This window comes from Macrobrachium rosenbergii, chromosome 12 (genome assembly GCF_040412425.1).
Source record: "Macrobrachium rosenbergii isolate ZJJX-2024 chromosome 12, ASM4041242v1, whole genome shotgun sequence".
In the NCBI taxonomy this organism is placed as follows: domain Eukaryota; kingdom Metazoa; phylum Arthropoda; class Malacostraca; order Decapoda; family Palaemonidae; genus Macrobrachium; species Macrobrachium rosenbergii.
This window is the reverse complement of record NC_089752.1, coordinates 30,147,366-30,159,735: the sequence shown is the minus strand read 5'-3', so window position 1 is coordinate 30,159,735 and position 12,370 is coordinate 30,147,366. Positions and strand designations below refer to the sequence as shown.

The window sequence follows — 12,370 nt, the reverse complement described above, 5'->3', positions numbered from 1 at the left end:
TACATAAGCAAAATCGTCTGTCACTCTTTCCAAGATTAATGGTAATAATATTATTATCTCTGACATGTTTCAGGTTATAACAGCAACACCCATGATAATTTTAATAATTAGCTCTTCTATATTCCGTCGACTGTAGTTCTGGGTGTTAGATATATTAAATCTTCTAGAAGGATGAATAAAAAGAAGAGGTGGGGGGGAGTGTTAGGATGACAGTTTCTAGACAATCCACATGATCCCGTGCTAATAGACGCCCTTCCTTTTGAGGGTTACCTCAAGCAGTAAAGAAGCACATTTGGCTGTGACCACCTAAGCACACAGGTCGCATGACATCTAAATTCTTAATATCTCCCGTTATATCAGAAACTATGACACTTACCCAGTGGTGCAGCTGATTATAAATAATCTTATCAATGAATATCTTCGTTTACTTCTTGCCAAGTGCTTCATTAATCGCAAATCATTGTGGTACACGTCTCGATCTAGGTGGGAAATATTACCAACGATACGGGCTCCAGCATTTTTACCGACCGATAACAACGAGCAGTAAAGTTGCTTACATATAATATATATATATATATATATATATATATATATATATATATATATATATATATATATATATTATATGTAAGCAACTTTACATTACTGTTCATTTCTATCGGTCAGTAAAAATGCTGGATCTCGTATTGTTGGTAATATTTCCCGTCTAGATCGAGACGTGTACAACAATGATTTGCGACCAGTGAAACACTTGGCAAGAAGTAAACGAAGATATTCATTAATAAGAAGATTATTTATATTCAGTTGCACCACTGGGTAAGTGTCATAGTTTCTGATATAACGGGGAATATTAAGAGTTTAGGTATCATGCGACTTGTGTGCTTAGGTGGTCGTAATGGCCACAGCCAAATGTGCTTCTTTGCTATATAAAACACAAATAAGGATTGTCGCCAAAATGGTTAATGTTTACCCGTAGAAGGTGGTGATTTACTTTTAAAGAAAACTCAGATATATATATATATATATATATATATATATAAAAATATATATATATATATATATATATATATATATATATATATATATATATATATATATATATATATATATATATATATATAAAACACAAATAAGGATTGTCGCCAAAATGGTTAATGTTTACCCGTAGAAGGTGGTAATTTACTTTTAAAGAAAACTCGGATAAAAACAGAAATAATGTAAATAAATTGTTTAAAAGTCAGGTGAAACTGACAAGAGCAAGTGAAGAATCCAAATGTAAATCTCGGTTAATATACAATGCTCTTAACTTTACAAGGAAAATGTAAGACCTGTACAACCACTCATACAACTGATTCTGTTAACAAGGTCATCAGTGTCGGAAAAAGAATCAAGGGTGTACTATTTATCGCTACTGTAATCTATCGGGCGCCTGAACCGAGCTCACAGCCGTTAGAAGACTGTCAGTGGCCTTCCATTCTGAAAGACGGCACACCCGTCTTTCACTAAGCAGCAGTTCCAATTATTCAGACAACACAGGAAAGCAGATATTTCTTAACTTCCACACCACACATTTCTCCAAATTAGACATAATAAAATAGATACTGTATTTCCACTAGCATGTTGGAGAATAGGTCAACAGTAAATATATTGAATTGAATAGGCAGATTTTTCATTTTATTATTTTTTATGACTGATAATCAAAGTAAACTCAGAATGTTGCTGGAGGCTGTAGCGGTTGCTCATTACATTTTGTATTCCTTCTTTTCTACTGGTCGGAAACATGTCCATAAATATCAGGAATTCTTTTTCTACATCTCTGATGTGTGTTACGTTTTTTTATCCGTATTGTGATCACTTTATCCGTTACTGTTCCGCGTAGTTAAATACATTGTCCCTGGTCTTACGTTCTTTCTATTCCAACGGGATCTGTTATACCAACAGGCACCTTATCACGGCTTTTTCGTTTCTTTTGTTTCATTGGTCCAGTTTTTAAGGTCAAGTATATTCAAGCATTTTTAAGCGCTTCCAGAGCACATATACAATTAATTTCATAAAATCTTTTTAATTAATTACAGGATTTAATAAAACATTTACATTTTAGTATAGCTGAATCAAGAGTAGGCACGCCTTCAAAACTCTAACATTGGAATCCGTTTATTTTTCCATGCCTCATCTTTGTCATTTTCCTTCTAAATTTTTCAGATATTTTATACGCTGTGATTTTTATAAATAATCCTGTTCTGTTCTGTATCCTTAACTTTCCACCATTTTGTGCACCTGCAACATCTACGTTTCAAACCTTCCTACAGGTGTGCTAACCACATTTCCTATTTCATCCACGTTGAGTGCTAGACTTCCGGCCAAATCCTTTCTCGTGTCCTTGACTCTCACATTATTTGTTCTGTATTCCATTTGGAGTGAATTTATTCTTGACATTTCTTACAGGATTTTCCAAATCTTGGACAATTGCTCTAGGGATACTCTGATTGCCACACGGGCATTTCCCGTCATCCATTTATGGTGAAAAGGTTAGTTTCCTCTGCTACTCTTGCTGCTTTATTTGTGGGAGAACATAGAAAAAAAAATGCTTGCAAAATCGTTCCTACTAGTCTTTTAGCTTCTTCAGTATCTTCTGTTCCTTTACTGTCTTTCTCTTTCGCTGCTATAATTTATTTTGGCTTGTTTCCGTTTATCTTTTCTTAAACTCCCAAGAGGGCGCGTAACTACTCTCCATTTAGATTTTTATTTTACCACTTTTCGCCGTTATCCTTTTACCTCCTTTCAACCTTTCTTCCATAATAATTAGTCATTTGTGAGCCCTTTACGGTGCCTGAGATTATCACTTTCTTGTCATAGTAGTATTATTTTTACCTTCTCTTTTATTCTCTTTTAACGTTTTTTAAACTTCAGTAGTTTAAACATTACCTGTGATTTATCCTTTTTGCTATTTTCATACTATTTTCGTATATTCCCTCAGGCCTATGTTCACCTTCTGATTGTTATCTGTTGAATTTCGCTTTCATTTTACCCTTTTAGCTGTTGTTAATCATTGTTCTCTTTCAGCCAGCATTGGTCCATTAATCATGCCCCCATTTGTTTGTAACAGTTTACGGGTTAGTTGAATGTCTCTTTTTTTTTTTGTTGCATAACTATTTTTGAATAGATACTTCATAGATTTCTTTTTTGGTAAGTGTCCAACAAGCAACCAAACACCATTCGTCATCTATGCTCATTACTACCTCGTATCAGTAATAGATAAGGTTATCTGCCAATACCAAGTTTCAAAGCCTTAGTCGCATGTTTATAACACGTAATTGAATTACATAAAGTAACATGCTTAGAAGCACGTGCAAACGAATAAAGACACGTCTTTATGCATTCTTAAAATTTGGCAGATGACAACAGACTTTGTATTCAGAAAGGCAATGTGCTACGCATTATTCGGCGATGAATTAAAATCCAAGACAAGTTAAAATGATGGCCGGGTATTTCCATCCTCAAGGTCTTGACTCAAATCTCAGGGTCGCTTATTCGCTACCACTAAGTAAAGGAGATTTACTACGTTTGTTTTTTTTTATACCTTGATAGACTTATAGACGACTCATGGCCTCTCTGTTGAGCTGTCTTCATGCAGTTTCCGTTTTGAGTTAATACATTACAGATAGGTCTCGTAGTTGAACTTATAGAGCGATATGTGTTCGATTCTCTCTCTCTCTCTCTCTCTCTCTCTCTCTCTCTCTCTCTCTCTCTCTCTCTCTCTCTCTCTCTCTCTCTCTCTCTCTCTCTCAATTCAGCTTTGGGTTGATGTTCTATACAGATTTAGTTGGTTTGATATTGTCTCTCGATTTTATCGCTCAAATCCCATGATGTTAGTAGAAAATTATCATCATACATCTCGCATCATGTATATGTACATTTCTGTGGAGAACTGTTTGTTTTCTATGCTAATTTGTGAAAAGTTCAAAGTTAACGAAAATTATCATTTATATTGTGGAATAGTACATACTCATTCATCCCCGTTCTGTCTTAGATGTTGACCTTCATTTAAGATGAGCAGTAATTTTACCCTTGCTGTCCTACCTGATTTTCTTGATATTTATAAACTTTTGGTTGTTATGTAAATTTAATTATTTCTATCATCTCTTTCAGTGTTTTCCCTGGACAGGGCAGTATATTTTGTGGAAGCTGGCTCATTAAGTTAATGGCCTTCTTGGCTTTTTACAAAGCACATTAATTATAAGAGATGAAAATAATGAAAAGGAGAAAAATCGAAGACACATGAGTGAAACAAATGAAAAAGTTATTAAAAACAGCGACCCCGACTAGATATTCGGTGAGAAGGAAAAGAAAATGAAGAAACAAAGCTCGTCACAACCTGGAAACAAAAGAACCTGATGCTTCCTGCTGTGAACAATGATCAAGGCCATATGCAGTATTACAAAGGGTCTTATAGTAGTAAACAAGGAACCCTTGACGTCATTATATAGTTTTAAGAATATGACGTCATTGTTGCAAACGTTACTCAGCCTCTCGTGACATTAATGACGTCATCACGCAAGGTATCTGTGACGTATCTCTGCAGAGTGCAGACAAACACACGTCTGTCAGAAGCCCTTTCCACTCAGTGAGGACTACGTAGGTGGAGCTTTGTGAAAAATCTTGTGTTGAATTTCCGTACGTGAATAAGTGCTTATTTGTAAGTAACATATTTATTTTTGTTAATAAAATTTTGTATTTGTTATTTTAATTTCATATCGTTCACGATAGTTACACAGAACGTAACCCCGATAAGAAAACTCCACCCTCTCCTAACCACAAATTAAATAACGATTTCATCATGTTCCCTTGAAACTAAATCCCTGTTGAATTTTAATTCTAGAAATGAAATATTGTTCACTTTAACTTTTACTTATAATATTCCATAAGTAGGCCATTGGATTAGACCGATAGAGAGAGGTTGGTGGTGGCTGCGGTGTGCTTATTTTCCTAAAGTATTCAGACTATACTTCTAGAAACACTAGCCAAAACTGTCACGCCCCTTGACTGCAGCTTAGTTTGGTCGAAAGTTCTGAAACTTCAGCCGGCATTAGGAGAGCTCTAGACAACAAAGCAGCGTTTTGATAAAATTGCAGAGAATCTAACCGACTATCTGGTGGTCCTCCCCTCTGTTGACGTAAACAACAGTTTAGTGCTGTGATCGTAAGTGAGGCAACGCCACTGTTAGACTACAGTACTCAGTTGATAGTAGATCTAAGTATGCTTAGGCCTGTAGCCCATAATGTCACAAGAATTTACCGTTAGGTAAATTGCGCTAGCTTAGTCTTATCCCAGCCACCATCGGCTCAATTGTAGATGGGACATAGCCTAGGCTACCGTGGTAAACGTGTCGAAGCGAAGGATGTCATAATGTAGGCTACGGTGGGCCAGATTGTTTTGGATATATAATAATAACATTAGGAGTGTTGAAATACGCCGTTGTATGTGTGTTTTCCTGTGATTTTAACGAATTTGATTTGGTTTAGTGCTGGTATCTAGGCTAGTATCCACAGCCTCTGATTTTAATATGGAAAGTATGCCTACTGTGGACTAGCATTTCAACAGATATAGCCTAACCTAACCTAACTTCGAATTCCATGCCCAACTTGGTTTGGCTACCTAACTGGACCCAAAGGGCCATAAATCCTACATGAAAATATTGGAAGTATTCCAGTTCTCCATTGACATTTAATTTTTCCAATACTTCCTCATGGATTTCGACAAGTTTGACATTCATCTTTATAGGAAATAGGAAATACTCGCTTAAACTAACCCCTAATGTGTCAGATGATCTATGGTGCCAGGTTACTGATTAATGCCATAAGTTATATAGTAAATTACAGGGATACATGCTAATGTAAAATGCTGAGTCATTACTGGGCAGCGTTGTCTTGATAGGCTTGACATAGAGCTTTATCAAATTCATGGCAGTGATAGTGCACAGATATAGCCTATCCAAGTTACAACAAAATGAAAATGATACAACATTACTTCTTACAATTATATGCCACAGTTCCATAGCAACATTGTTAGATGTGGGGGTGAGGTAATCTGTCAACTAACCAGTAAATTTCACATTTTACTTTAAATTTCTAAAATTATCTTGCCTGTACTGCATTATATATACCTTTTTCCATATTGTATAGCCAAGAAATTATATCAATAAACAATCTTCACACAGTCATCTCTACATTTACCAGTAATTCTTCTTTTGGAATGGTTTTTCCATCTGAGACCACCTTTATTGTTGCTGCTTTGGCAAATGCTGACGCCACTCTCCGTTCCTGCAAGGATGCCTGCCTCGACTTTATATTTGATAGGCTTTAGGGAGGTTGGAGAGATCCCTGTTGATGAGAGGCCTTCTTCGTCTCCTCCTCCTTTCCCTCTTTCCCCTCACCTTTGTCTTCACCTTCCCCATCTTTGAATTAAAGGAAGTACAGTAAGAACGCCTGGAAGCAGTCCTCATTAAGAGGGTTAGGAAGCCTTTTGCTTGCATATTGCTCTCATAGTGAGAGTGCTACCAGTCTTTGCAGGGGACAGTGGTCAACTCTGAAAGTGATTGCAGAAGTAATCAACTTTTGAGTGGAGTGAACGAATCAGGTGAAAAGCATGCTCTTGGCCACTATTCCTTGCACAAATCTGCTTAGTTTAGTTTATTCTGGCCATTTTTTACTCCACTAGGCCTAGAAGACAGCGTTTTCTTAGTAAGATGTTTCCAAAGTGCCAATGAAAAAGATTGCTGTAGTTAAAACAATTCAAGAGAAGGCAGTTAAAATGTATAAACTAGTTAAAATTTGGTTCCACTACAAGAAATGTCAGATCACACTGTCAGACAAGTCAGTCTTTTAAAGATAGTTATGCTGGCAATAGTTCATGTTTTGTTTACATTATGATATTACTTGTGTAACTATATTTGATAATATTTCCTCTGATATTTCATATAGTTAAACCACATTTTAACTAATTTAACTCATTTTGAGTACCGTTCCTGAACTGTTTTCACTATCACAAGCTTTTACTTGTACTTATGATAATAAGTTTATATGATAATAAGTTTATTGTTTATATATATGGTAGATATATTACTTCACAAACCCTCTATAAATTTCAAAATGCTTCAGTAGGAGGTCAATACATTTTCTAATGAAGTGGGCTTTACCCAAGTATACCATCTTATGAGATTTTAAAATGGTTTTTCAGGATTTTATTTTTGTTTGCAATAAAAGTTCTGTTTTTGCAGTGTACCCATACATCATTATTAAACAGCATATTTGTGTTATATATTCACAAAGAAGCATTAGTGTACTGAGGACTTATTAACAAGCCAGTTGTGTTTTAAGTTGGGATTGTCAGTGCATTGCTATTTATCCAGTGTATTTTTTAAGACTAAGCTATAGAATTATAAACTCTTTCTTTCAGACTGACAGAATCAAGATGGCTGGTATGCCTGATAGAGCTTATCTGCAGAATGTTTTTAGCCAGTGAGTATTTGCATTTAAAAATGAATGAGTGTCTCACAAAGCCTTTGATTTTTATGGTGTTAAGAAATAACAGTTGTCAAGTAGTAATTTTGTTGCTCTTTGTGAAGATTCTAAGTTAATCTGTTTCTTACAATGTACTTTCTTAATAGGTCTTCCAAAAATTATGACACATTTTCTTTTATAAAGTGTGTCCCCCGCCTTCTTCAGATAATTTTTATATTTTATAATTATTTTGAGAGTTTTCTTCGTATGTGAGATTCATAGAGATTTTCAATTCCCAGTAAATACAATATATTTTGCATAACTGAATATTGCTGTTTTCTTAATTTTTTTTTTTTATAGTGTACTGTAGCAAGTTTTTTGTTTGCATTTGTAATTACTGTTCCTTTCCCAAACTGTAGAATATTCCTTAGTCATATTTGCAATGCAGAGAATGTCTTCATAAGGGATTTTACAAAAAAAAAAAAGACAAAATATGTACTGTAGAAAAGTAGACCATGTGGAAAGTGTAAGAGTAAAGGATCCTCCTTCAGATAATGACATTGTTTAACCTCATAGAATAAAAACTGAGAAAATTTACATGGAGATTTACTGCCAAAGCAAATTTCTTGGTTTTCTTGAAATTTTGTCTTTACCTGTTAAATAAATATTCATCCCAGTCTGTCAGAGGGGCCATGGTGAACATTATTTAATACCAAGCCCTTTAAGTGATAAATATTCTGTAATACTTTTGTTTTTAAACAATTGTCCCTTTTTGTTGAAGTATAAGGTATTTTACAGTTATTTTTACAGTGGTATGATTGCTAAAACTATAAATACTATATAGTTATTACTATAAATGGTGTTCTTGCTAAAAGTTGAAACTTCGTGCAAGACTTGTAGTTGAGAAACATGCTATTATTGAGAATACTGTAGTACTGTGATGGGTGTCTTGATATTTCCAAAAGGTTGCTCCCTCATGCAACAGTTGTTTAGGGAAAGAAACTTTGAGTTGGGATAGCTGCACAGTAAAAATGTTCATATGAAATATATAGTCATTCAGGTCCTCAATATCCAATAAATTGTTCTCCAGCTAACATTGTTGACAAAGGAAAAAAATAGCAAAATCTGAATTAAGCATTTGCCATGAGATTGTTAGTCATTTGTAGATTCATACATATGTACAAGTAGAGTACTTCATTAAAACATTTGTAAAACAATGCAGATCAATTCCAGTTTTTTATAGTTTATCCCATGGTAGAATTTGATTCCTCCTCTTGCCAAGTCGACTTCACCAGCTCGAGAAAGCAGGCATTCTGGATGACTTGGCTAATCCGGGCTGTACAAACTTTACCAGTTGTATAAGACTTTATTTTGCAATCTCCCTTGCAGAACAATTAAGGCCTCCAGAAACGTATTATCATTCATAAGTGCTATCAATCTTAGGGAAAAACTTAATATTTCCTTACTTGACTAATGATCTTTCACTAAACAGAACACTAATACAGCAAGTGAAAAGGAGAGGTAATGCAAAATTGAAGGTAAAATTAAGATGAAATTTACACTTGGTAACAGTAAATTACAGTATCCTTATTCTAAAGAAAGGCTGGGGATTTGCTTAATCATTTTGGTGTGGGATATGCAAGAGTTAAAATTTGCATAAAGAGCACACTTTTCAGCATGTTGAGATAGGATTGAGGTACACATCTTTAAAGACAACAAAAACATTTTGTACAGTACAAGAAGTATGTATAAGTACGTTTTGTGACATGGATATACAGTATTGAATTTCTCAGTATAAGCATATTGAAACATTTGATAATTGCCATCTACATTGTTGCCATCACATATTCTCCAGATGTGGTGCATAAAGAGCAAGAATCCAAATAAATGCCAAACTGCTGGGTGAAATATCAGTCACTGAAAATTAGGAGGTAGATACACCAAGTCAGTAAATTACTTAAATTTTGTGTACAGATTTGTTTTTGTGTTGTAAGCATCAGAGGACACTGGTGTGCTGCTTATTTGGGGATGTTTAATGTTGTGATGATTATTGTGAGGAAGATTCAGTGTTTTATGGCTTGGACAAGTGAATGTGGTAGGATGTGGGCTTTTGTAAAGTCAGGGCAAAGTGCTATGAAATGTCAGAGGGGAAGTTTTTGGTCCAATTTCTTTTTCTCTGAATTTATATTATATACCTTAGCAATAGAATAAGTGTTCTTTTGTTTTTAGTGTACAACATTAATTTTTTATAGGGTTAAAAGTGTTATTTAGCATTTTTTATTATAGTCAGTTCAGAAACAATTTGCACCAGCCAAGTGCCAGTTGTGCACGTCTGTGTTGTCACATACAGCTCCCTACCTCATGGCATGTATATAAAAATGAAGGAAAACCAATAGAGTTGTGATCATTTGGTCAGCGCCATTGCTTGAAATTAAGTTGATTTCAATTTAGAAGAATATTGGCAACTGAGTGACTATTGTGCTAAGTACAGTTGTATGTGTGTAGCTGGCAGTTTGGACATGGATTACCAAAAGAATTTCTTGTACAAACACTGTAATAGGGCAAAGCCCTAATATGTATATACCACAGAAAACTACTGAATCTCAGGACACATGGTTGACATATTTATGATGACTTTGGATAGTAATTCATACCGAAACTAGGTCTTTTGGTTTGTAAGGCAACTGGATGTCTAAGATGATTCTAAAAATTTCCTTTTAAAATGTTTATTTCATATGTGTAATTTAGTAAGTAATTACATAGCTATACTTTCCAATTGCACGGCAGTTAAAAATTTGAAGTTCGTGGTTAACGATTCGTTTATTTATAGTGTAGGTAACTACCATGCCCTGGTTTGGATTCCACAATAAGCTGTAGGTCCCGTTGCTAGGTAACCAATCGGTTCTTAGCCACGTAAAATAAGTCTAATCCTTCGGACCAGCCCTAGGAGAGCTGTTAATCAGCTCAGTGGTCTGGTTAAACTAAGGTATACTATAGGTATAATGTAACTGCGATCGTCACTACTTTTCTGCGGGCTTTACCGTCAGCAGTGAAAGGTTTGGTGGTTGAATTTGAGGATTTTTCTTCGTTTTTTCCAGAGGTTTTGGTGAAGTACCCATTATTTTGAGCAAAATGTAGAGGACGAGTGTTCAATAGACCTCACTTGTGATGAATGTGTTAGATGGGATTGAGAAGAAATGGAAGGTTCTCAGGTCTTATTTGGATAAGTTAGATACAGATAGGAAAAAGAAAGCAGCTGTTAGAGCCGAAAGTGAGCTGAGAGTGTAGAGAGTAGAGCTAGAGTGTAGAGCCTGTCACTAACATTCAACTCATTGATCGTAACATTCCTTTTTCTCTGGCCCTTGCTTTATCCCCCATCCTTAGTCCTCCTAATAATTCTCCATCAGCTCCTATTTCTGGCTCCCAAGCCTCTGATCCCAGTGCCATAACCAACCTCGAGAGTCAGTTTGATTGTAAATTCAATCTCGTAGTTAATACTGCATCTAAGTTGGGTGATTCGCTTAAAGTCCTTATGGACAAAGTGCAGAGTATTAAACAAGTGTCAGTGCCAGTGGAGGAGGTGGCTGTCCGTCCCACTGACGCTCCCAGGCAGAAGTCACTGTCACACTCCCCTGAATCTGGGAGCAGACATACCAGAGGTCCAAAAGAGGTTAGCAGGGTTTGCCCACAGGCAGTAACCCCCCTCATCAGACTCAGTGCTTTGTAATTCTGATAGCCATTTGAAAGGCGTCACAGTGAGCGCCCGCCAGTTATCGTCTGACTCCGATAGTGACTCTAGTGCTAATAAGAGGTGTTTTTGGCGCTTCCCTGGTGAATATTGTTCCTTAAAGGGACATCATGATAGAGACGCTTCTCCCTTTTCTCCGAAGCATGCTAAAGACCATTCTGCTAGTCCGCAACCGGGTTGCAGTATATGGCGCAACCCCGTTTGCCCTTTTTCCGAGTGTTCACATGCTGAACTTCATCACTAGGCTCATAAGCACTCTTCTTCATCCAGGCGCCCATATGAGCATTCAGAGTGTTTGCCAGACCACCTCCCAGTCGTCGAGCGCCAGTCTCGGACTCCAGAGAGCCCGCCTCGCTTCCCTGAGAGCCTGCCTCGAACCAACTCGTTTCCCACAAAGCACTCGACGCCAACTGTCCACCTGACTTCAACTGAACGCACACCTACGTCACCATCTCCTGCTCACGTACCTGAAGATCCATCTTTTGCGCATATCAAGCAGCAGTTGGAAGATGTTTTGGGTCTTCTGCAGAAGGCTTCCCCTTCACATAAGCCTTCTGGAGGCCTTACTTTATCTCCTGTTTCTTCACAGGAGGAAGTAGTAGTACCAGACCCTCCTCCATCGGCTTATGCTTCCCGGATGAGATGTTTTTTGGCAACCTTCCCCTCTCACTTTCAACCAGCTGCTCTAGTGCTGCCCGCTTACACGTTCCTTATGAGAAACCCAGCAGGCCCTAGTTCGCGTGTACCTGAGATGGTTCTCGTTTCGTCTGTAAGAAAGGCACTTAGAGAGGTAGAAAAGGTTAAGTATACCTTAGTTTTACTAGACCACTGAGCTGATTAACAGCTCTCTAAGGGCTGGCCCGAAGGATTAGACTTATTTTACGTGATTGGTTGTCTGTTAAGAGGGAACAAGAGAAGGCAGCTTTTGCCTTTCCTCCTGCTAGATTGATGGCCAGGAGATATCTCTCTTTTTCAACCGGAGAAGCTCCTTCCTTGGGAGGTGCTGCCTCTTCCCAGGGTGACTTCTCAGGTTTGATAGACTCAGCTTGTTGGTCGGCTTTTTCTTCGGTTAAAGTTTTCTTTGCTTCTGCGGAGTTTGATCACCTTGTGAAGCACTTGTTTA

General features: G+C 36.8%; 1 protein-coding gene across 20 annotated transcripts in view; it reads left to right on the top strand.

Annotated features, from left to right (window-relative positions):
- Alg-2 (Apoptosis-linked gene-2) overlaps positions 1-12,370 on the top strand; it is a 279,592-nt gene that overhangs the window by 211,719 nt on the left and 55,503 nt on the right. For 6 of the 20 annotated variants that reach the window (XM_067113781.1, XM_067113779.1, XM_067113792.1 and 3 more), the window contains 3 exons: positions 2,446-2,528; positions 4,150-4,696; positions 7,456-7,517. In XM_067113781.1, coding sequence (XP_066969882.1) covers positions 7,471-7,517 — 47 coding nt within the window. In that variant the 5' untranslated portion in view covers positions 2,446-2,528; positions 4,150-4,696; positions 7,456-7,470. Of the gene's footprint in view, positions 1-2,445; positions 2,529-4,149; positions 4,697-4,769; positions 5,302-5,323; positions 5,409-7,455; positions 7,518-9,354; positions 9,431-12,370 lie in introns of those variants that run through there. The other 14 variants (XM_067113783.1, XM_067113782.1, XM_067113789.1 and 11 more) reach the window with 12 other exon arrangements.